The 26,585-nt window shown below is 42.2% G+C and overlaps 1 protein-coding gene across 6 annotated transcripts in view; it reads right to left on the minus strand.

The window, feature by feature from the left end:
* The window catches only part of PHACTR4 (phosphatase and actin regulator 4), a 103,839-nt gene extending 90,008 nt beyond the window's left edge, over positions 1-13,831 (minus strand). For 2 of the 6 annotated variants that reach the window (XM_069578859.1, XM_069578855.1), the window contains exons 1-2: positions 13,709-13,809; positions 7,050-7,262 (exon numbers count right to left, since the gene is read on the minus strand). Coding sequence is in view for 1 of the 6 variants with exons in the window: in XM_069578855.1 (XP_069434956.1) it covers positions 7,050-7,109 (60 nt within the window). In the remaining 5 variants the exon portion in view is untranslated. Of the gene's footprint in view, positions 1-7,049; positions 7,263-13,708 lie in introns of all 6 variants that reach the window. The other 4 variants (XM_069578860.1, XM_069578858.1, XM_069578861.1 and 1 more) reach the window with 4 other exon arrangements.
* Between the last annotated feature and the right edge of the window lie 12,754 nt (positions 13,832-26,585).

Genomic DNA, 26,585 nt, shown 5'->3' on the forward strand with positions numbered 1-26,585 from the left:
AGACCCAGTGCAGCCACAAATAAATAAATGAATAAAAAAACAGAATAAAATATTTAGTTTCGGGGGAAGAGAAAGGAGAAGAGGAAAGGCACTGATGAAAGGGTATAAGATGAGTATGTTCTGGAGACCTAAAGTACAGCCTGATGACTATAGTTAATAACAAAGTACTGCATACTTGAAATCTGCTAAGAGTAGATCTGTGAAGCACTACTTATTTTTAAATATCATATATTAATGGACATATAGGGAATTTAGAAAACCGGTACCAACAATACTACGTGCAGGGCAGCAAAGGAGACAGAGACAGAAAGAACAGGCTTTTGAACTCAGTGGGAGAAGGAGAGGGTGGAATGATTTGAGAGAACAGCACTGAAACATATTCACTGCCATATATAAAACAGACAGCTGCTGCTGAGTCGCTTCAGTCGTGTCCAACTCTGTGTGACCCCACAGACGGCAGCCCACCAGGCTCCCCCATCCCTGGGATTCTCCAGGAAAGAACACTGGAGTGGGTTGCCATTGCCTTCTCCAATGCATGAAAGTGAAAAGTGAAAGTGAAGTCACTCAGTCGTGTCCGACTCTTAGCAACCCCATGGACTGCAGCCTACCAGGCTCCTCTGTCCATGGGATTTTCCAGGCAAGATTATATATGATGCAGGGAACCCAAAGTCGGTGCTCTGTGACAATCTGGAGGGATGTGGCGGGGAGGGAGGTGAGAGGAGGTTTCAGGAGGGAGGGGACACACGTATGCCTATGGCCAATTCATGTTGCTGTATGGCAAAAACCATCACAATATTGTAATTATCCTCTAATTAAAATAAATAAATAAAATTAAGGAGTTCCCTGCTGGCCCAGTAGTTAGAATTCCAGACTTTCACTGCTGTGGCCTGGTTTCAATCCCTGGCGGGAAAACTACCACAAACTGTGCAGCACAGCCAAAAAAAGGAAATTAAAAAAATTTTAAACAACGAAGCTCTATATAAATGTTCATATCTGCTGATCCAGTGATTTCATTCTTTTTTTACATTTATTTTTATTGCAGTATAGTTGAATTACAATGCTGTATTACTGCTATACAGCAAAGTGACTCAGCTATATATACATACATACACATACATTATTTTTCATATTCTTTTCCACTATGGTTTATCATAGGATACTGAATGTAACAGTAATTTCATTTTAAAAGAAGAAAGTAACGTGCAAAACCTGTGTGGCAGCATTAAGCCTAATGGTTAAATAATTTGAAACCAACAACAAAGGAATCCTTAGCTCAGTTGTTAACTTTGGGGGAGGCGGGGGCATGACACATGGCTTGCAGGACCTTAGTTTCCCCACCAGGGATAGAACCTGGGCTGATAGCAGTGAAAGTGCCAAGTCCTAATCACTAGACCACCAGGGAATCCCCCTTAGTTCAGTTTATTTTCATAAACAGTCACTGTTCAGTGGGGAGAATAAAGAGGTAAATAAGCTACAGAGGGAAAAGTGCCCTGCGGAGACATGGACAAAGTGCTTTGGGATCACTCAAGGTAAAGATGAATCATTAACCTTTTCTGCCAATTTCTGACACTGTATTTCCAACCTAAGTACAAAGAAGAGAGTAGGCAGCTGGGTAGACAGAATCCAGTATTTTGGTTATCTGCTAGATGAGACTTGCAGGGTCATGGTGGGCTAAGACAGTTCTCTATAAGAGATGATGTTGAGTTCCATCAGAATCAGCCATCTACAAAGGAAACAAACAAACTAAGCAATGTAAGTTCTGTCAGATAATCATAAAATTGCTATTTATCCTTCAAACACAGTCAAGGGTTATTTTAAAAATACTCCTGGAAATGTGGCTAACAAGCTCACATCTGAGAGAATACATACAGAGAATATTTAACAATGGAGGCTGTTTTATTAAGTCACAGATTTGATTCAAAATAAAATTTGATTTTAAATGTACACTTGAAAAAGATCCAGTAACATCACATACTACAAATAAATTTCTAAATTCAATGCACTGACAGTACGTACCCTGAGAGGTTTGTCTTACCACTAGTACCCTGGAACTGAAGGATGCCCTCTAAACCAGAGTTCACTCCCTTGTACAGCACTGATCACAGTATTAATCCTTTTCCTTGCCAGGTCTAATCATATCTTTTCTCATATTTACTAAACACTCTACAGTTTTACAAAGACCTCTCACATACATCATCCTGATACTTTTGAAGAAATGGTTACTAGCTCCATTTTATAAATGAGGAAACTAAAGCTTAGCTGACTTGGATATTCACATCTAGGAAGTGATGGAGCTGAAATTAGGATCCAGGTTTTCAGACTCCAAAGGTAGTAAATACATTACTTTGAATAAATGTCAGGACTTTCAGACTGTAAAAACAAACATCTGGTACTTTAAATATAACAGAGAAGTTAAACTGAAAACTAAGCTTGAATCTGAAAGCTGTGTGGTTTCAACCACTTCTTCCCTAAAAAAAAAAAATCAATCACTAGACACACTTCCTCTCTTAAAACTCCTCGGAACACCATAGAAGTCCTAGAATTTGAGAAATCAACTAACCCAGACCCTTACAGAGATGAGAAAATTGAAGCACAAGACATGTGACTTGCTCTGAGTCTCCCATTACAACATAGTGTGTCTTCTTCTCAGGCCCACACCAACAGAATTCAAAAACATCTGAGAATTGGTGGAGACAGAATGGATAGCTGACTGGGTAATCTGTCCAACCTCAGTAGGGCCCTGAGGTTCGACGGCCCTTTTGCTCATCTGCTCATCTCTGGTGACTCCCTTACTTTTTCCATGACTGCTACTCCAAACTTTTTACACTCTTTGGAGTGGCTTGCTTCAGGGTCAGAGGCACTGACTGCAGCAACGCATGTAGGAGACCTTTTGAAGGAGGTCGCCATTATCTTCATTACCTCCACCACAGTTTGGCCTCAGGTCAAGCAATAGAGAAATAACACAGCTTCGCCCATCAACAGAAAATCGGATTAAAGATTTACTGAACATGGCCCCGCGCATCAGAACAAGACCCGGTTTCCCTCTCAGTCAGTCTCTCCCATCAGGAAGCTTCCATAAGCCTCTTACCCTTCTCCATCAGAGGGAAGACAGAATGAAAACCACAATCACAGAAAACTAACCAATCTGATCACATGGACCACAGCCTTGTCTAGCTCAAAGAAACTATGAGCTATGCTGTATAGGGCCACCCAAGACAGACAGGTTATAGCAGAGAGTTCTGACAAAACATGGTCTACTGGAGAAGGGAATGGCAAACCACTTCAGTATTCTTGTCTTGAGAACCCCATGAACAGAATGAAAAGGCAAAAAGGTATGACACTGAAAGATGAACTCCCCAGGTTGGTAGGTGCCCAATACTCAAGAAGAGTGGAGAAATAACTCCAGAAACAGTGAAGAGACGGAGCCAAAGCAAAACCAACATCCAGCTGTGGATGTGATTGGTGATGGAAGTAAAGTCTGATGCTGTAAAAAGCAATACTGCATAGGAACCTGGAATGTTAGGTCCATGAATCAAGGCGAATTGGAAATGGTCAAACAGGAGATGGCAAGAGTGAACGTCGACATTCTAGTAATCAGTGAACTAAAATGGACTAGAATGGGTGACTTTAACTCAGATGACCATTATATCTACTACTGTGGGCAGGAATCCCTTAGAAGAAATGGAGTAGCCATCACAGTCAACAACTGTCCAAAATGCAGTACTTGGATGCAATCTCAAAAACGACAGAATGATCTCTGTTCATTTCCAAGGCAAATCATTCAATATCACCGTAATCCAAGTCTATGCCCTGAACAGTAATGCTGAAGAAGCTGAGGTTGAATGGTTCTATGAAGACCCACAAGACCTTCTAGAACTAACATCCAAAAAAGATGTCCTCCTCATTATAGGGGAATGGAATGCAAAAGTAGGAAGTCAAGAGCTACCTGGAGTAACAGGCAAATTTGGCCTTGGAGTACAAGATGAAGCAGGTCAAAGGCTAACAGAGTTTTGCCAAGAGAATGCACTGGTCATAGCAAACACTCTCTCCCAACAACACAAGAGAAGACTCTACACATGGACATCACCAGATGGTCAATACCAAATCAGATTGTTTATATTCTTTGCAGCCAAAGATGGAGAAGCTCTATATAGTCAGAAAAAAAAGACCAGGAACTGACTGTGGCTCATATCATGAACTCCTTACTGCTAAATTCAGACTTAAATTGAAGAAAGTAGGGAAAACCACTAGACCATTCAGGTATGACCTAAATCAAATCCTTTACAATTATACAGTGGAAGTGAGAAATAGATTCAAGGGATTAGATCTGATAGACAGAGTGTCTGAAGAACTATAGATGGAAGTTCGTGACACTGTACAGGAGGCAGTGATCAAGACCATCCCCAAGAAAAAGAAATGCAAAAAGGCAAAGTGGTTGTCTGACAAGGCCTTACAAATAGCTGAGAAAAGAAAAGAAGCTAAAGGCAAAGGAGAAAAGGAAAGATACACCTATTTGAATGCAGAGTTCCAAAGAACAGCAAGGAGAGATAAGAAAGCCCTCCTCAGTGATCAATGCAAAGAAACAGAGGAAAATAATAGAATGGGAAAGACTAGAGATCTCTTCAAGAAAGTTAGAGATACCAAGGGAACAGTTCATGCAAAATTGAGCACAATAGAGGACAGAAATTGGTGTGGACTTAACAGAAGCAGATTTTAAGGTCGCAAGAATACACAGAAGAACTATCCAAAAACAACTTCATGACCCAGATAACCACAATGGTGTGATCACTCACCTAGAGCCAGACATCCTGGAATGTGAAGTCAAACGGGCCTTAGGAAGCATTACTATGAACAAAGCTAGTGGAGGTGATGGAGTTCCAGTTGAGCTATTTCAAATCCTAAAAGATAATGCTATTAAAGTGCTGCACTCAATAAGCCAGCAAATCTGGAAAACTCAGCAGTGGCCACAGGACTAGAAAAGGTCAGTTTTCATTCCAATCCCAAAGAAAGGCAATGCCAAAGAATGCTCAAACTACCACACAATTGCACTCATCTCACAAGCTAGCAAACTAACGCTCAAAATTCTCCAAGCCAGGCTTCAACAGTGTAAACCGTGAACTTCCAGCAGTACGTGAACTATGAACTTCCAGATGCTCAAGCTGGATTCAGAAAAGGCAGAGGAACCAGAGATCAAACTCCTAACATCCACTGGATCATAGAAACAGCAAGAGAGTTTCAGAAAAACATCTACTTTTACTTTATTGACTATACCAAAGCCTTAGACTGTGTGGATCACAACAAACTGGAAAATTCTGAAAGAGATGGGAATACCAGCCCACCTGATCTGCCTCCTGAGAAATCTGTATGCAGGTCAAGAAGCAACTTAGAACTGGACATGGAACAAAAGACTGGTTCCAAATCAGGAAAGGACTACGTCAAGGCTGTATACTGTCACTCTGCTTATTTAACTTATATGCAGAGTACATCATGCAAAATGCCAGGCTGGATGAAGCGCAAGCTGGAATCAAGATTGCCAGAAGAAATACCAATAACCTCAGATACGTAGATGACACCACCCTCATGGCAGAAAGTGAAGAGCTAAAGAGCCTCTTGATGAAAGTGAAAGAAGAGAGTGGAAAAGTTGGCTTAAAGCTCAACATTCAGAAAACTAAGATCATGGCATCCAGTCCCATCACTTCATGGCAAATAGATGGGGAAACAATGGAAACAGTGACAGACTTTATTTTGGGGGGCTCCAAAATCACTGCAGATGGTGACTGCAGCCATGAAATTAAAAGACGCTTGCTCCTTGGAAGAAAAGCTATGACCAACCTAAACAGAGTGTTAAAAAGCAGAGACATTACTTTGCTGACAAAGGTCCGTCTAGTCAAAACTATAGTTTTCCCAGGAGTCATGTATGGACGTGAGAGTTGAACCATAAAGAAGGCTGAGCATCGAAGAATTGATGCTTTTGAACTGTGGTGTTGGAGAAGACCCTTGAGAGTCCCTTGGACTGCAAGGAGATCCAACCAGTCCATCCTAAAGGAAATCAATCCTGAATATTCATTGGAAGGACTGATGCTGAAGCTGAAACTCCAATACTTTGGCCACCTGATGCAAAGAAAAGACTCTGATGCTGGGAAAGATTGAAAGTGGGAGGAGAAGGGGACGACAGAGGATGAGATAGTTGGATGGCATCACCAACTTGATGGACGTTTGTTTGAGTGGCTCCAAGAGTTAGTGATGGACAGGGAAGCCTTGCGTGCTGCAGTCCATGGGGTCACAAAAAGCTGGACACAACTGAGTGACTGAACTGAACTGGAGTCCTCTAGCCCACTCTATCCTTTGATCATTCTCCAGATAACTTAACTCATTCATTCAAAAAGGAAAATATTAAAAAATAAAAAATCATAAAGCATTAACAGACCCTATAAAGGTAGAAATTATTAAACTTTGAAGTCAAATATATATCTAGGTTCCAGATTTCTTCAGTTCCATAAAGATGTCTTGGGAAATTTAATCTCTCTGAGCCATAGCTCCCTTCAGCTGTCAAATGGGAATATCGAACCAAGCTATGGGCTTCCCAGATGGCGCCTGTGGGAAAGAACCCACCTGTCAATGCAGGAGACACAAGAGACATGGGCTCCATCTCTGAGTCAGGAAGATCCCTTGGAGGAGAGCATGACAACCTACTCTAGTATTCTTGCCTGGAGAATCCCATGGACAGAGGAGCCTGGAGGGCTACAGTCCACATGGTCACAAAGAGTCAGACGTGACTTAGCACTCAGGCAAGCAATAGAATTTTTGTAAAATTAAATGTAATAGCACACAGAAAAGTACCTAGATCACTGTCTGGGAACAAAACAGGCTGATGGGAAGACTTTCCTGGCAGTCCAGTGGTTAAGACTTTTTCTTCCAGTGTAGGGAGTCCAGGTTCAATCCCTGGTTGGGGAGAGGAGATCCCAGGTGTCTCTCAGCCAAAAAACAAAAAAGAACCAAAAAGAGAAACAATTTTGTAATGAATTAAAAATCAGCTGTTGGTAACTTACTCCAAATTCAACTTCCACCTTGATGATTTCCAAATATATCTTCTTCCATCCCTTCTTCATGTTTCCTTTTCAAGGATCACCTCTCTATGAGCTTTGATTTTATCTCCTCCCAAGGTTTCTCTATTCTCTTCCTTTTCTTGTGCGTAGAACTTCAATACCTGCTTCTCTGCTGGCTCCTTTTCCTTTCTTTAAACATGTCAAGTCTCTCTCATCCTTTAAAATCAAAACAAAACAAACAAAAAAAATAAAAGCCCTCAATCCTACCTCCTATTTAGCACTTATTCTAAATATACTCCTAAACCCTCTAACCTATCCTGAAAATAGCAAACAATTACCTGTCAAAACAGATCAGATTATATGAATTTCCTGCCAATAAACTTTTGATGGTTTTCAGTTCAGTTCAGTCGCTCAGTCGTGTCCGACTCTTTGCAACCCCATGAATCGCAGCACACCAGGCCTCCCTGTCCATCACCATCTCCCGGAGTTCACTCAGACTCACGTCCATCGAGTCCGTGATGCCATCCAGCCATCTCATCCTCTGTCGTCCCCTTCTCCTCCTGCCCCCAATCCCTCCCAGCATCAGAGTCTTTTCCAATGAGTCAACTCTTCGCATGAGTTGGCCAAAGTACTGGAGCTTCAGCTTTAGCATCATTCCTTCCAAAGAAATCCCAGGGTTGATATCCTTCAGAATGGACTGGTTGGACCTCCTTTGATGGTTTAGCAATTCCTTAATCATAAAGGCTAGTGTCGTTTTTTGGCCAAGCCTTTGCATGATTTGCAGGATCTTAGTTCCCTGACTAGAGATTGAACCCAGGTCACAGCACTGAAAGTGCTAAACCCTAATCACTGAGCTTCCAGGGAACTCCCATAGCCTGAAGTCTTCAACAAGCATTCAGAATCTTTCTCAGCATCCAGCCATCAACTGTTCCTTTCACCAGCCATTGCACTTTTCAGCTGCTCAGTCCCACTGGTCCAGAGATCCCTAAGAACTGCCTAACTTTCTAGAATGATGTGCATATGCTTGCTCATATGCATTTATCTGGGATGAAAAATCTATTGCTATTCTCAAATTTTCTAGACGGGGACGGGTACCTGAATCAAAAAAAAAAAAAAAAGTAAAAACCAACTGTAATTACCTTTAGGCATATCAGACACACACCTTATACTTTAGCATCTCCATTCCTATGCTCAAACTGCCCCCTCTGGCTGGAATAACTTTAACAGTAACTGTTATTAATCCCTCCAGAACAAGTGCAAAAAAAAAAAAAAAATTACTTCCTCTCTAATGCCTTCTTTCACTGTCTAGCAGAACAAAATCATTCAGTTCCTTATCTTATCAATATAGGGCTTCCCTCGTGGCTCACCCCTATTTAACACTCACCGGACTATTAGGTGTTGTAATGCTGTAAGCTTTAGGCAGAAGCTGTATACCTTCACATCTTTGTTCAGCCAGAACATAACCTCAGTCCAAGCACATGATGGGCAAGACAAAAATATCTGCCGAGTAAAAGATCCATTTTGGCACTCAACTGTTGTCTATTTTTGTTACTCATTCACTCATTCACCAAACATTTATGAAGTTCCAATGCAATACCTAAGCTGTGTGCTAAGCAGTAAGGATGTAGACTAGGGCATGGCACCTGACATTAAGACAGCTATTATTAACTGTAACAATACAGAGTAATAATGGTCTTATTTGATAGTGCTGTTTAAAAAGGCCTACATGAAGGGTTATGGTAGCCCTGTGTGAAGATGTGTCTAACAGCCACAGAAGGTTTACCAATGGGACATCAGGTTCTCTCAGAACAGAGAATCAGCCATTCTGTCTTTTCTTTACAAACAACTTTCCCCCAGTGTTCCTTTTCCTTTTCTAATAGTAGTTAACAATAACTTACCACAGGAATGTGGAAAGGTGCAATGTAACCAAATTTTTATCCTACTTGATTCTGGAAACAATTCAAGCTAGGTAGAATAGGAATCATTACACCTATGGTAAAGATGAGAAAACTAAAGATCAAAGAGCTTACTGCTCAAAACTGCACACTAAATAAGAGAGGATTTATTTAATATTTATTTACAGTCTTACTACGACATTCTCACCACCACCACCACCACACCCCCGCCCAATCCACCCGCAATCAGCTTGTAAGCCCCAAAGAAAAAAGATTTTTTGTTTGTTTGTTTGTTTGTTTTTGTTTTTTTAGAAAAAAGATTTTTGTTCTCTTTGCTTTCTTCTCAGGCACTACAAAAAAGCTTAAAACACAACAGGCTCTCAATAAATATTCATTGACTGAATTGATTTGAAACAGAGTAGACCAACAACAAAAAACACAAGGTAAAAAACTCCTTTCCATTATGATGGTTTAATAAAAGAGATTTAAAACAGGCTTCTACTAGTTAGAAAGGCTAGACTAACTGTATTGACTCAATTCCACTGGCATGTAATGCATTTTATCTAAGAAGAATTTAAGGAGGTGAAGTAGGTTTCTATTTCTGATGTCACATTCATGGCATGTACTGACACAAACCCAAGGCTTAAACTGCAAGTCTGAAACTGATCAAAAGTTTTTATTAAGAGCAAAAACTAAGAAAGCACTTTCTTGAGTCCTGACTCTTTGACTAGAAAAATATCTGAATGTCAGTCTTTCTTCAATAGCCAAAGCTGCTGTAAATATGTTCTCCAACATACTTCTTAATATGTCTTTAAGCAAAGATTAGTCAAAACCTTTTAGTAAATAAAACTTTGAATAACCATTAGTCAAAACCACAGCTCAATAACTCACCATCCTTCCCCAACTCCAGGGCCCCATAAAACTGCCATTCTGCCTAGGCACAAGGATGCCATTGTGATTCTAGAAACTCCAGCTCCTTATCAGGTGCTCCAATTGAAAATATTTCCATTATTTTTCTCCAATATTTAAATTTCAGCAAATCACAAGCTGTTGGTGGTGTTATGATAAATAACTGCAGTAAGTGTGAGGTAATGCTAAAGAATGCTCAAACTACCGCACAATTGCACTCATCTCACATGCTAGTGAAGTAATGCTCAAAATTCTCCAAGCCAGGCTTCAGCAATATGTGAACTGTGAACTTCCAGATGTTCAAGCTGGTTTTAAAAAAGGCAGAGGAACCAGAGATCAAATTGCCAACATCTGCTGGATCATCAAAAAAGCAAGAGAGTTCCAGAAAAACATGTATTTCTGCTTTATTGACTATGCCAAAGCCTTTGACTGTGTGGATCACAATAAACTATGGAAAATTCTGAAAGAGATGGGAATACCAGACCACCTGACCGGCCTCTTGAGAAATCTGTATGCAGGTCAGGAAGCAACAGTTAGAACTGGACATGGAACAACAGACTGGTGGTTCCAAATAGGAAAAGGAGTACGTCAAGGCTGTATACTGTCACTCTGCCTTTTTAACTTCTATGCAGAGTACATCATGAGAAACGCTGGGCTGGAAGAAGCATGGGCTGGAAGAAGCACAAGCTGGGATCAAGATTGCCAGCAGAAATATCAATAACCTCAGATTTGCAGATGACACCACCCTTATGGCAGAAAGTGAAGAACTAAAGAGCCTCTTGATGAAAGTGAAAGAAGAGAGTGAAAAAGTTGGCTTAAAGCTCAACATTCAGAAAACTAAGATCATGGCATCTGGTCCCAACACTTCATGGCAAATAGATGGGGAAACAGTGGAAAAACTGTGGCTGACTTTATTTTTCTGGGCTCCAAAATCACTGCAGATGGTGATTACAGCCATGAAATTAAAAGACATTTGTTCCTTGGAAGGAAAGTTATGACTAACCTAGACAGCATATTAAAAAGCAGAGACATTACTTTGCCAACAAAGGTCCGTCTAGTCAAGGCTATGGTTTTTCCAGTGGTCATGTATGGGTGTGAGAGTTGGACTGCGAAGAAAGCTGAGCGCCGAAGAATTGATGCTTTTGAACTGTGGTGTTGGAGAAGACTCTTGAGAGTCCCTTGGACTGCAAGGAGATCCAACCAGTCCATCCTAAAGGAGATCAGCCGTGGGTGTTAATTGGTGGGACTGATGTTGAAGCTGAAACTCCAATACTTTGGCCACCTGATGCAGAGAGCTGACTCATATCTGAAAAGACCCTGATGCTGGGAAAGATTGAGGGCAGGAGGAGAAGGGGACGACAGAGGATGAGATGGTTGGATGGCATCACCTACACAATGGACATGGGTTTGGGTGGACTCTGGGAGTTGGTGATGGACAAGGAGGCCTGGCATAGTGCGGTTCATGGGATTGCAAAGAGTCAGACACGACTGAGTGACTGAACTGAACTGAATGTATGACAGAGTACTGGATCTGGAGTAAGGTTCACTCAACTGTATCCTACCCAGGTTAACTGTGTGACCTCCAGCAAGTCACTTAATGTTTCAGAGGCTGTAAACTTAACACTTTATAGCTATAAAATGAGAGAACCACCATCTTGAAGTGAGAATTCAATCATATAATGTAGGTTTTTCCTGGTGGTACAGTTGATAAGAATCTGCCTGCCAACACAAGGGACACGGGTTCAATCCCTGGTCTGGGAAGATTCTATATAACTCGGAGCAACAAGGCCTACAACCCATGCTCTGCAACAAGAAAAGCCACTGCAATGAGAAACCGTCACATTGTAACGAAGAATAGCCCCTGCAGCACAGCTAAAAAACAAAAAAATACATATATATATATATAATGTATATGAACTGCTTTTAAAAAACAGCACTGTATGAATTCCCTGGCAATCCCCTCATTAGGACTCTGTACTTCCACTGCAGGGGGCATGGGTTTGAGCCCTGGTGAAGTGAAGTGAAGTCGCTCAGTCGTGTCCGACTCTTTGCAACCCCATGGACTGTAGCCTACCAGGCTCCTCTGTCCATGGGATTTTCCAGGCAATAGTCCTGGAGTGGATTGCCATTTCCTTCTCCAAGGGATCTTCCCAACCCAGGAATTGAACCCGGGTCTCCCAAATTGTAGACAAGACGCTTTACCGTCTGAGCCACCAGCAGCCCTGGTAGGGGAATTAATCTTGCAAGCCAGGTGGCAGAGGCTTCAAAAAAGACACTGATAGCACTGTCATGTTTGAACAAATAATTAACAGTCAAGTTCTAGAGTAATTCTGTGGATGCTTCTTCAAAGCAGAGTCAGAAAAACACAATCCCCACTCATTGACAGATTACAAATCGAACATTTCCTATTTCCAGTAGTCAGGTATGGATGAGTTGGGCCATAAAGAAGGTTGAGCTCGGAAGAATTCATGCTTTCAAACTGGGGTGCTGGAGGAGACTACTGAGAGTACCTTGGACAGCAAGGAGATCAAACCAATCAATCTTAAAGGAAATCAACCCTGAATATTCATTGGTAGGACTGATGCTGAAGCTGAAGATGCAATACTCTGGCCACCTGATGCGAAGAGCCAACTCATTGGAAAAGACCCTGACGCTGGGAAAGACTGAAGGCAGGAGGAGAAGGGGACGACAGAGGATGAGATGGTTGGATAACACCACCAACTCAATGGACATGAATTTGAGCAAACTCCGGAAAATAGTAAAGGACAGGAAAGCCTGGCGTGCTGCAGTCCAAGGGGTCGCGAAGAGTCCAACCAACTGGATTTAGCGACTGAACAACAAACCCCTACACAATCTCAGTAACACAATTTGGGATTCTCAGCGGTAAATCACTTCTATTGTAAGAGTTAGCTTTCTAGAAGCCACTAGGTTTTTGGTTTCTCTATAAAGCAAGTCCTTCTACTAATGGACGTCTGCTTTCAACTTTTGTTTTAAGCAGAAGTAAAACATGGATTTGAGGGGAATAGGGGGCGATTGGATGAACTACTGTAGACATTTTTTTTGCGTGCTGTGATGAAGAGGCTGCTCGTTGCCCTAGAAATCACTTTCTCTCCTCCGAGATTCTAGAGGTATGTGAACTACCATTCTGGCCATTCGCATAGATTCTGTAATTTCCTCGATCACAGCCCCGACCCATACAGACAGAGCAGCAAATCCGATCCTTTCCCGGTTTCTCTGGGAGCGGGGCTCGCTTCTTTCCCATATGCCCATCCCCCTATCGAGAAAAATGCCTGGAGGAGATTAGTGTCGTGAAGCCACCCGGGGCTGACGTTTAAGAGTTGGACAATAAACTCGAGGTTTTCGGCAGAAACTCCGTCTGCCTCGCCTGTGCTCCGAAGCCTTCGAGCTGCTCAGCTGGGATGCTGAAGTATGAGGGAGGGCAGGTTTGAAAAATGGACTTCGACCCGATCTGGTTACAGTGACCGGATTCCCAGGGACCGGCCCCCGTCAGGGAATGGCCCGGCGGGCTCCCCCGAGGAGGTGACTCCACGCCCGGGCACAAAGGGGCGCAAAGTTGCCGAGACAAAAGGGCCCCGCCAAGTCGGTGGGCGGAGAGGGCAAGCCCGCGCGGGGCGCGCCGCAGGCGGAGAAGCCACGGGGAACGGTTGTGGGAGGGCGGAGGAGGAGGCGGCGGCCATCGCCCGCCCCGCCCTGGCTCGAAGCGACCCCAGCCCGGCCGTTACCCTGGCCCGCACCGCAAGCCCCTCGCGGAGCCGAGAGCGCGGCCCGAGCCTACCGGGCACCCGCAGGGCGACCCTGCGCACTTCCCGCTCACTTTCCTTTACTCGCCGAACTCACCCGGGGCGCCGCCGCCGCCTCCTCAGCCTCCACAGCAGTTTCCCCCGGAAATCCTACCTGGCCTGCCGGCCGCCAGGCTGCAGCCACACGCTTCGGCCCCCAGGAGGGGGGAAAGGCAGCGGGCGGGACAGCGAGGGGTAGGAAGTGCCGCCGCGGGGGCTCATGGGACTTGTAGTCTCCGAGAGGAGCCGGTCACGGCGGGGGCCGGACAAAATGGCGGGAACCTCTCTCTCACTTCTGGGCTGGTCGTTCCCGCACGGCGTCTCGCAGCTTGCCCCGCACTTCTCCTGGTCCGGAGGAGGACATAGGTATTTGGACTTGGAAGGAGAGTTCAATACTGGGCTCCAGGGAGTGCTCAGGGTGCAGGTGTGCTGTTAGAGAAATCTGTGTCCAGCCTCGGTCCGGCCGAATTTCAATTATGAAGTGAAGTCGCCAACTCTGCGACCCCATGGACTGTAGCCTACCAGGTTCCTCCTTCCATGGGATTTTCCAGGCGGGAATAATCCTCCCATAGTGGTGGCGCGGGGTGAGGGGTGGGGGGGCGCCTGTGAAGCAAAACTATTGAGGGTCAATTTGAAATGCAGTACACTTAAAAGCAAGTTATCCTCAATTTTTGTGCATAAGGAAGAAACCCAGGATTCATTTTTATTATCTCCTTCAGCCGCTTAAGTCCAGTCATCCCAGTTCCTTATCAGTTTTCCCACTACTATCTCGGGAACGCACCAGCACCTTTCCAAATGTCTTTAGTTTCAGGCCTCCAGGCAGTCGACACCCTTCAAACACCTCCCTTCCCACTGCCAGAGGATCTTTCTAAATGCCAAACACATTGTGTCACAAATAAGTTAGACCTAAATGTAAAACTCTGAGCTACAAAACTTTTAGGAGAAAATTCGTGTGACTTTCAAACACACAATAAAGGAGACAAACTGATAACTACACATCATCAGAATTAACACTTCTGCTCTTTAAAACACGGTTATGAAAATGAAAAGGCAAGCCAAAGACCTGGGTAAAATGGTAGCAAAACCTATACCTAACAAAGGACTAGTATCTACAACACACAAAGAACTCTTTCAACTCAAGACAAACAGCCTAGTTAAAAACAAAAAAAAAAAGATTTGACAGAGACACTTTATCAAAGATGATAAATGGATGGCAGATAAATGCATAAAAGATGTTAAGGAAATGCAAATTAAAACCACAGTAAGGTAACATTACACACCCACTGAAATGGCTAACATTAAAAAAACTGGCAGTTATCAAGTGTTAGCAAGACTGTAGCACAACAGGAATTCTCATTCATTGCTGGTGGGATTGTAAGATGATACAGCCACTCTGAGAAACAGTCTGGCAGTTTCTTTAAAAATTAAATATACATCTACCATATGGCCCAACCATTTACCTACGTTAGGTATTTACGCAAGAAAATGAAAGCATACATCTGCAGAAAGACTTGCAGGTGAATGTTCACAGCAGCTTTATTTGTAACTAGCCAAAGACTGGAAACAACTCAAATGTCCTACAGAAGGTAAATGGAAGGACTTCCCTGGTGGTCCAGTGGCTAAGACTCCATGCACCCAGTGCAGAGGGTCCTGGTTCAATCCCCAGTCAGGGAACTAGATCTAACATGTTATAGCTAAGAGTTCTCATCTGCAACTGAAAGATCCTGAGTGCCACAACTAAGACGAGGCACAGCCAAGTAAATACATGTATATTTTAAAGTAAATGGGCATTTCCCCGATGGTACAGTGAATAAGAATCTCCCTGCCAATGCAGGGGAAAGAGGTTCGATCCCTGGTCTGGGAAGATTCCATATGCTGCAGAGCAACTAAACCTGGATGCCACAACTACTGAGCCTTCATCCTGCAGCTACTGAAGTCTGTGGGCCTAGAGCCTGCTCGCAGCAACAAGAGACAGCCTTGTAATGCGAAGCCCTCGCGCTGTAACTGGAGAGTACTTCGCTTTTCTGCAACAGAGAAAAGCCAGCACAGCAACAGACTCAGCACAACCAAAACATAAATAAATAAATTTACAATAAAAAAGTAAATGAATATTTATACAAGGGAATACTCTTCAGTAATAAAAAGGAATGAGCTACTAATACATATGATTTAATGATGAATCAATTACTGAGTGAAAGAAGTGAGACATAAAACAGTATATCTGATATGGTTACAATTACATAAATTCTAGGAATTATCCTGAAAAAAAGCAGAATAAGTGGTTGCCTGGGGTCAAAGAAGCAGGTGCACAACAGGGTGGGATAATAAAGGAATTGAGGAAACTTTTGGGGTGACAGGTGTTGACGGAAAAAAATTGCCCAACATAAAAGTTGACAGTAATGTTTTATTTGGTGGATAAAACTGAAGACTTAACCCTGGGACACAATAGCTCAGATAACTCTGAGAGACTGTTCTGAAGCAGCAAGGAGGGAGCCAGGATATGCAGAAGTTTTTGCAACAAAGACTGAGTAGTGGGAACATCAAAAGGTTCAGTTCAGTTCAATTCAGTTTAGTCGCTCAGTTGTGCCCAACTCTTTGCAACCCCATGGGCTGCAGCACCCCAGGCTTCCCTGTCCATCACCAACTCCTGGAGCTTACAGAAACTCATGTCCATCGAGTCAGTGATGCCATCCAACCATCTCATCGTCTGTTGTCCCCTTCTCCTCCTGCCTTCAATCTTTTCCAGCATCAGGGTCTTTTCTAATAAGTCAGTTCTTCGCATCAGGTGGAGCTTCAGCCCTGATGAAGCTTCAGCTTCAGCCCTTCCAATGAATATTCAGGACTGATTTCTTTTAGGATTGACTGGTTTGATCTCCTTGCTGTCCAAATGACTCTCAAGAGTCTTCTGCAACACCACAGGTCAAAAGCATCAATTCTCCCATGCTCTGCTTTCTTTATGGTTCAACTTTCACATCCATACATGACTACTGGTAAAAAACATAGCTTTGACTAGATGAACCTTTGTTGGCAGAGTAATGTCTCTGCTTTTTAGTATGCTATCTAGGTTGGTCATAACTTTTCTTCCAGGGAGCAAGAGTCTTTTAATTTCATGCCAGCAGTCACCATCTGCAGTAATTTTGGAGCCCAAGGAAAGAAAGTCTATCACTGTTTCCATTGTTTCCCCATCTATTTGCCATGAAGTGATAGGAATGGGTGCCATGATCTTAGTTTTCTGAATGTTGAGTTTTAAGCCATCTTTTTCACTCTCCTCTTTCACTTTCATCAAGAGGCTCTTTAGTTCCTCTGCTTTCTGCCATAAGGGTAGTGTCATCTGCATATCTGAAGTTATTGATATTTCTCCTGGCAATCTTGATTCCAGCTTGTGCTTCATCCAGTCCAGCATTTCGCATGATTTACTCTGCATATAAGTTAAATAAGTAAGGTGACAATATACAGCCTTGACGTACTCCTTTCCCAATTGCAACCGGTCCGTTATTCCATGTCCCGTTCCGTTGCTTCTTGACCTGCGTACAGATTTCTCAGGAGGCAGGTCAGGTGGTCTGGTATTCCCATCTCCTTAAAAATTTTTCACAGTTTGTGGTGATCCACACAGTCAAAGGCTTTATCGTAGTCAATGAAATAATCAAGATTACTGTTAATTAAAGAAAACCAGATGTCCCAGGGAATTTAGTGGCTTTCAACATATGAGAAGATGAAAGAGTTTGGGCCCACTGAAATCATTTCTTTGATCAGCACTTCAGGTTTCTAGGTCTAGCATCCTGTGCTTTCTCATCCCGAGTTGCCTCAGGGTGCTAGATGGCTGGCGGGCATCCTTTCTCTATCTTGTGTTCCCTCGGGGCTCACCATCCAGGAGACTTGATGGCAGCAACATCCTTTGCTTACTGATATGGCAGGCAATAGTTTTCATTCACACAGGTGTGTTAACTTTCTTGATTGTGGTTATGGTTTCAAAGGTATATGATGAATTTTAAATAAACCAAAACTGGGAATTCTGACTCTGGGGCTTTCACTGTCTAGGGTGCAGGTTCAATCACTGGTGAAGAAGCTGAGATCCTGTAAGCCTCACAGTGTTGGGGGGCGGGGGCAGTGATAAAACAACTCATCAAACTGCGTGCTTTAAATATGTGCTGTTTATTGTTTGCCAGTTATATGCCATTAAACCTGAAAAATAATATAATAAAAAATTGTTTTAAAAAAAGGAAAACTTCAGTGGCTTCCCAGTACCCTAGGACAAAAGCAAAAGTCAGGAGATGTGGATTCAATCCCTAGGTTGGAAGATCCCCTGGAGAAGGAAATGGCAACCCACTCTAGTATTCTTGCCTGGGAAATCCCGTGGACAGAGGAGCCTAGCTGGCTACAGTCCGTGGGATCACAAAGAGTCGGACGTGACTGAGTGACTAAGCATACACAATAATGGTGGTAACAGTAATAGTAATAATGAAACTGCTACTTTTTCTTGAACATCTGCCAAGAAGCAGCTATTTTACGTATGTCTTAATTAGAATTTCCCCCAGAAAACCGAACCCAAGACAACGGCTAGTTGCTGATAATTTAATTGGAACATGACCTCAAGGATTTAATGTAAAAATAAACAGTAAAATAGGGAAAGAAGAAAAGTCAACACAAAAATTGATTACCAAGATGTTGACTGCTGTGGGTGCCTGGGGCTAGATCCTACCAATGTCATCTGAGGATTTCCTAGAAAGCTTCTCAGTGTAGTCAACCTGAGCACTGTCACAAAGAAGCATTTATCCATTGACTCCCATCCCCCTTTGGTTAGGATGGCCCAAGGGCATCAGCTTTCCTCCCACTTCCAGGTAGGCTCCCACCAGTGTCTTATGTCCTGGTTTAGGGAAAGTTCCAGAACAGATTGCAGAAGGAGCCAGGAGAGTTGAAGCCCCTGCCCAACTGTTTTCTGCAGTTTCAGCTAGAATCTAAGGTCAGACTGAGATGACAGGAGGCAAAAGAGGTCCCACACCATCTGTTGCAAGACTCAGATTTGCCCATTCTCTACATTCGAATCCATTGTATCATCTCATCTTCAGTCATAGCTGGCTACAATCTCACTGATGCTCATAATTCTTTGCAAAATGTACATTGTTCCATATGCCTTTTGTGCCCTTTAACACACTATACTCAACTATATGGATGAGTCTCACAAATAATATTAAATGAAAGAAGCCAGGCCAAGTAGTGTATACTTGTACAATTTCACAAATAAAAAACAAAGCAGGCAAAAATGGTCTGTTGAAAGCTGGGATAGCAGCTACCTTTCCAAATGGAAAGGAGAGAGGATTTTCTAAATGCTGATGATATTCTGGGTTTTGATCTGTGTGCTGGTTACATGTGTATATTCAGTTTATCAAAATTAATCAATAGGATGTATATGCTTTTCTGCATACATATACTTCTGATAAAATTTTTAAGTGGGAGGTGGCCCAAGCAAGTCCTCTCTTGTCTTCTGAGTGATGAGCTAACAGTAAAGACTATTTCCAACTATTAGCATTTCTGGATTTGGGGCTTTGGGACACTATTGGAGCATAATATTAATTTAACGGCACAACCTTTGGCAACAGAGAGCTGTTGCATCACTTTCTAATTGGGTGCCATTGGCCAAGTTATTTAAACCTAGAAAGATTCAATCTCTACACTCCTGTTTCTATTCAGATCAAATAAATTTTTTAAAAAAGAATTCAGTTTCCTCATTTAAACATAATACTAACAGTACCTAATATATAGGTTGGTGTGATAATTAAAGTAACATATATAAGGTACTCAGCACAATACCTGGTTAAAATAATAATATCTATTTATTATTACACAGTACCAGCTCAAAAAAAAAAGTTATGATGAGTAATATTAGTTTTCATCTTTTTATTTTTTTTAAGCTTCCAATTTTTCAGCAGGGAACACTGACTCAGGCTGCAGGTACAAGCTTGATCATTGTAGCACTGTTAGAAATAAAGAAAAAATGTGGAGACAATCTAAATATCCGTCTACCTGGAGAATGGGCAAGTTAGTTGTGATCTATTTGTAATCCAGAATACATCAAAACAGTTAAAATGAATACTCTAAAGCCAGTGGTTATCAATATGGATAAAACAAAATATTGAGGGGGAAAAAAACTGTAGAAGGATAGATACATCTTGATACCTTGTGTATAAAATTTTTTAATGTGCCAAACAACATTGTGTATTGTTTGTGTTCACATATACATTGTCAAAATACAAAATTGTGTGTATAAATAAAATATTCAGGTAAGTGATTATTTTTTTAAACCCTGTTCTACCACCTTAAAAATTTTTTTTATTCATTTATTTTTGGCTGTGCTGGGTCTTCGTTGATTGAATGGGCTCTCTCTAGTTTCGCAGAGCAGGGGCTACTCTCTAGTTGCAGTACTCAAGCCTCTCGTTCTCTTCAGAGGACGGGCTGTAGAGCACGTAGCCATTCACAGTTCCGGCACATGGGACGTCGTTGTGATGCGTGGGCTTAGCAGCCCTGAGGCATGTGGGGTCTTCCCAGACCAGGGACTGAACCTATGTCCCCTGCATTGGCAGGCAGATTCTTAACCGCTGGACCTCCAGAGAAGCCCTGGAAAGTGATTACTTCTTGATAAGAAAGGAAAGAGGGAGGTGAAAGGAAGGATACTTTGGGGCTTAAAACATGTCTCTGATTTTTTTTTTTCCCTTGGAAAAACTGCAAGGAAATAAGGCAAAACGCTAAAATTTAACAAAGTTGATGAAGGGTACTTGAGTGTTACATAAAAGGCTGATGTTTCAGCCTGCCTGAAATATTTCTCTATTAAAAAAAAAAAAAAAGCTCAACCATTCAAAAGAATGAAATAATGGCATTTGAAGCAACATGGATGGATCCAGAGATTATTATCTTGAGTGAAGCCAGTCAGTCACAATATCATGTGATGTTGCGTACGTATGGAATCTTAAAAAAAAGAAACAGACTCAGAGACTTAAGAGAATGAATTTATGGTTACAAGAGGGGAAGGAGGGCAAAGAGGGAGAGATTAGGAGTTTAGGCTTGACGTGTCACACACTGCTATCTTTAAAATAGGTAACTGGGGAATTCCCTGGTGGTCCAGTGAACTCCAAGCTTCCACTGCAGGAGGTGCACATTCAATCCCTGGTTGGAGAACTAAGCTCCTGCAAACTCCCACAAAGGCGCAGCCAAAAATAATAAATAAATACTACATACATATAGAGAGATACACACACACACATACATATATACATGTTGTGTCCGACTCTTCGTGACCCCATGGACTGCAGCACGCCAGGTTTCCCTATCCCTCACCTCTCAGAGTTTGCCCAAGTTCATGCCCATTAAATCAGTGGTGCCATCCAGCCATTTTGTCCTGTTGCCTCTTCTCCGCCTGCCTTCAATTTTTCCCAGCATCATAGTTGGCTCTTTGCATCAGGTGGCCAAAGTATTGGAGTTTCAGCCTCAGCATCAGTCCTTCCAATGAGTGTTCAAGGTTGATTTTCTTTAGGATTGACTGATTTGATCTCCTTGCTGTCCAAGGAGATCCATATATACATATATACATAAAACAGATAACCAACAAAGACCGATGGTATAGCTATTTACAAAAAAGCAGTTAATTAAAACAAAAACAAAAAAACATGGACTTCCTGCGTGGTTCAGTGGAAGACTGTGCTCCCAATGCAGAGGGCCCGGGTTCAGTTCCTGGTTGGGGAACTAGATCCCACATGCTGCAACTAAGACCAAGTGCAGTCAAATAAAAATAAATAAATTTAATTATTTTTTAGAAAAGCAACATGGGAGCAGATGACTGTGCAAAATACTTTTAAAAAACATTTCTGGTAAGGAAAAACAATTTATTTATATCAATACGTGCTGTTATGTCCACTTGAAATCAATGACTTTGGTGAGGAGGTGAAGTACGAGGTTTTGTCTTATTTCGTTCTTTCAGTTCAGTTCAGTTCAGTCTCAGTTGTGTCCGACTCTTTGCGACCCCATGAATTGCAGCACGCCAGGCCTCCCTGTCCATCACCAACTCCCAGAGTTCACTCAAACTCACGTCCATCAAGTCGGTGATGCCATCCAGCCATCTCATCCTCTCTCGTCCCCTTCTCCTCCTGCCCTCAATCCCTCCCAGCATCAGAGTCTTTTCCAGTAAGTCAACTCTTCGCATGTGGTGGCCAAAGTATTGGAGTTTCAGCTTTAGCATCAGTCCTTCCAAAGAACACCCAGGGCTGATCTCCTTTAGAATGGACTGGTTGGATCTCCTTGCAGTCCAAGGGACTCTCAAGAGTCTTCTCCAACGTCACAGTTCAAAAGCATCAATTCTTCAGCACTCAGCTTTCTTCACAGTCCAACTTTCACATCCAGGCACTACCACTGGAAAAACCATAGCCTTGACTAGACAGACCTTTGTTGGCAAAGTAATGTCTCTGCTTTTGAATATGCTATCTAGGTTGGTCATAACTTTCCTTCCAAGGAGTAAGCGTCTTTTAATTTCATGGCTGCAGTCACCATCTGCAGTGATTTTGGAGCCCAGAAAAATAAGTCTGACACTGTTTCCACTGTTTCTCCATCTATTTCCCATGAAGTGTTGGGACCAGATGCCATGATCTTAGTTTTCTGAATGTTGAGCTTTAAGCCAACTTTTTCACTCTCCTCGTTCGCCTTCATCAAGAGGCTCTTTAGTTCCTCTTCACTTTCTGCCATAAGAGTGGTGTCATCTGCATATCTGAGGTGATTGATATTTCTGCCGGCACTCTGGATTCCAGCTTGTGCTTCTTCCAGCCCAGCGTTTCTCATGATGTACTCTGCATATAAGTTAAATAAGCAGGGTGACAATATACAGCCTTGGCATACTCCTTTTCCTATTTGGAACCAGTCTGTTGTTCCATGTCCAGTTCTAACTGTTGCTTCCTGACCTGCATACAGGTTTCTCAAGAGGCAGGTCAGGTGGTCTGGTATTCCCATCTCTTTCAGAATTTTCCACAGTTTATTGTGATCCACCAGTCAAAGGCTTTGGCATAGTCAATAAAGCAGAAATAGATGTTTTTCTGGAACTCTCTTGCTTTTTCCGGAACTCTCTTGCTTTTTCCATGATCCAGCGGATGTTGGCAATTTGATCTCTGGTTCCTCTGCCTTTTCTAAAACCAGCTTGAATATCTGGAAGTTGATGGTTCACATATTGTTGAAGTCTGGCTTGGAGAATTTTGAGCATCACTTTACTAGCATGTGAGATGAGTGCAATTGTGCGGTAGTTTGAGCATTCTTTGGCATTGCCTTTCTTTGGAATTGGAATGAAAACGGACCTTTTCCAGTCCTGTGGCCACTGCTGAGTTTTCCAAATTTGCTGGCATATTGAGTGCAGCACTTTCACAGCATCATCTTTTAGGATTTGAAATAGCTCAACTGGAATTCCATCACCTCCACTAGCTTTGTTTGGAGTGATGCTTTCTAAGGCCCACTTGACTTCACATTCCAGGATGTCTGGCTCTAGGTGAGTGATCACACCATCATGATTATCTTGGTCATGAAGATCTTTTTTGTACAGTTCTGTGTATTCTTGCCACCTCTTCTTAATATCTTCTGCTTCTGTTAGGTCCATACCATTTCTGTCCTTTATCGAGCCCATCTTTGCATGAAATGTTCCCTTGGTATCTCTGATTCTCTTGAAGAGATCTCTAGTCTTTCCCATTCTGTTGTTTTCCTCTATTTCTTTGCATTGATCGCTGAGGAAGGCTTTGTTTAAAAACATACAATAAATTTCATGCACTTCGGTGTTCAGCTCTATGAGTCAAACACATATTTCTGTGTTTCCACTACCATAATAATCTAATTATAAACTGTCTGTCACCCTAAAAGTTTCCTTTGTGCTGTCTTTTGTGGTCAACACCTTCTTCTCACCGAGCCTGTGGCATCTATTGATTTGTTTCCTGTTCCTATGATTTAGGTTTTCCAGAAAAGATTCTCTGAGGTGGGAAAATAGTGTGATTTGAATGTGATAGAGAAACTGACTCAATCTATAACGTGTACTCTTTTGTGCTATTGAATTTTTCCTTAAATGTACACATTACTATGCCTTAAAAATAGCAGCAAAATAAGATTTTTGTAAAAGAAAAAGCTAAGATCTCAGAAGGGGATGACAGAGGATGAGATGGTTGGATGGCATCACCGACTCAATGGATGTGAGTTTGAGTAAGCTCCGGGAGTTGGTGATGGACAGGGAAGCCTGGCGTGCTGCAGTCCACGGGGTCGCCAAGAGTTGGACACGACTGAGCGACTGAACCTAACTGAACTGAAGATCTCAGAAAGTGTTGGGGACCACTGAAACCAGCTCCACCTAACACAGTTTAAACTCCCCACGGGGCAGAATGACTTCAGCTTAGTTTCACATCCTGAGATCTTTTCCTTCACAAACTATGAAAGGCTCCCAAAGCCTGGTAGTTCTTAATGGGCTGAGAACCAAGTCCAATTAATTGGCAAAGAATTTACTGGGCCAATCAGAGAATAATATGCAAATGAATGAAAACTATAAAACCTCACCTTTGCTTTGGACATTGCAGAATTGAGGCTGTGAATGTTGCTGCCCCCTACCGGCCACATCTCTCAACAGCAGGTTCATGGAACTAACTCATATGATCCCACTTCAATTAAGACCTCTGTGGGACTCTGGATTAGAGAAACAGGACTTATAATAATTTTTTTTTTTTTTTTAGAAACAGGACTTATAATAAATTTACTCTTTGCTGGTCAGATCACTATTCTGCCACAAACATAAGCTGGTAATTATTGTTGTTCAGTCACTAAGTCGTGTCCAACTCTTTGCGACCCACCGGACTGCAGCATGCCAGGCTTCCCTGTTCTTTTTCACTGTCTCCCAGAGTTTTCCCAAACTCATGTCCATTGAGTTGGTCATGCCATCCAATTGTTCATCCTCTGTTGTCCCATTCTCCTGCTTCCCTTAATCTGTCAAAGTATCAGGATCTTTTCCAATGAGTCAGCTCTTCACATCAGGTGGCCAAATTTATAGGAGCTTCAGCTTCAGCATCAGTCCTTCCAACGAATATTCAGGGTTGATTTCCTTTAGGACTGACTGATTTGATCTCCCTACGGTCCATTATATCTACTACTGTGGGCAAGAATCCATTAGAAGAAATGGAGTAGCCCTCATAGTCAACAAAAGCATCCGAAATGCAGTACTTAAAGATGACAGAATGATCTCAGTTCGTTTCCAAGGCAAACCATTCAATATCTCAGCAACCGAAGTCTATGTCCCAATCACTAATGTTGAAGAAGTTGAAGATGAAAGATTCTATGAAGACCTACGAGATCTTTTAGAACTAACACTAAAAAAATAAAGATGTCGTTTTCATCACAGGGGACTGGAATGCAAAAGTAGGAAGTCAAGAGCTACCTGAAATAACAGGCAAGTTTGACCTTGGAGTACAAAATGAAGCAGGGCAAAGACTAACAAGAGTTTTGCCAAGAGAATGCACTGGTCGTAGAAAACACCCTCTTCCAACAACACAAGAGCCTACTCTACACATGGACATCCGCAGATAGTCAATACCAAAATCAGATTGATTATATTCTTTGCAGCCAAAGATGGAGAAGCTCTATACAGTCAGCAAAAACAAGACCAGGAGCTGACTGTGGCTCAGATCATAAACTCCTTATTGCCAAATTCAGACTTATATTGAAGAAAGTATGGAAAACAACTAGACCATTCAGGTATGACTTAAATCAAATCCCTTATGATTATACAGTGGAAGTGAGAAATAGATTCAAGGGATTAGATCTGATAGACACAGTACCTGAAGAACTTTGGAGGTTTGAAACATTGTTCAGGAGGTGGTAATCAAAACCATCCGCAAGAAAAAGAGATGCGAAAGGCAGAAGAGTTTTCTGAGGAGGCCTTAAAAATAGCTGAGAAAAGAAGACAAACTAAAGGCAAAGGAAAAAAGGAAAGATATGCCCATCTGAGTGCAGAGTTCCAAAGAATAGCAAGGAGAGATAAGACAGCCTTCCTCAGTGACCAATGCAAAGAAATAGAGGAAAACAATAGAATGGGAAAGGCTAGAGATCTCTTCAAGAAAATTAGAGATACCAAGGGAACATTTCATGCAAAGATGGGTACAATAAAGGACAGAAATGGTATGGACCTAACAGAAGCAGAAGATATTAAGAGGAGGTGGCAAAAATACCCAGAAGAACTATACAAAAAGGATCTTCACAACTCAGATAACAATGATGGTATTACTGTTATTGTCACCTAGAGCCAGACATCTGACTTCTTGGAGTGTGAAGTCAAATGGGCCTTAGCAAGCATGAGTGCCAACAAAGCTAGTGGAGGTGATGGAATTTCAGCTGAACTATTTCAAATCCTAAAAGATGATGCTGTGAAAGTGCTACACTCAATATGCCAGCAAATTTAAAAAACTCAGCAGTGGCCAAAGGACTGGAAAAGGTCAGTTTTCATTCCAATTCCAAAGAATGTTGAAACTGTCACACAGTTGCACTCATTTCACGTGCTAGTTAAGTAATGCTTAAAACTCCAAGCAAGGCTTCAACATTATGTGAACCGAGAACTTCAAGATGTTCAAACTGGATTTAGAAAAGGCAGAGGAATCAGAGATCAAATTGCTAACATCTATTGGATCATTGAAAAAGCAAGAGAATTCCAGAAAAAACATCTACTTCTGCTTTATTGACTACACCAAAGCCTTTGACTGTGTGGATCACAACAAACTGTGGAAAATTCTGAAAAAGATGGGAATACCAGACCACCTGACCTGCCTCTTGAGAAACCTGTATGCAGGTCAGGAAGCAACAGTTAGAACCAGACATGGAACAACATATTGGTTCAAAATTGAGAAAGGAGCCTTTTCGATGGTTGCGGCGGTTGTGGGTAGAACGCC

Source organism: Ovis canadensis, chromosome 2 (genome assembly GCF_042477335.2).
Source record: "Ovis canadensis isolate MfBH-ARS-UI-01 breed Bighorn chromosome 2, ARS-UI_OviCan_v2, whole genome shotgun sequence".
Classification (NCBI taxonomy): domain Eukaryota; kingdom Metazoa; phylum Chordata; class Mammalia; order Artiodactyla; family Bovidae; genus Ovis; species Ovis canadensis.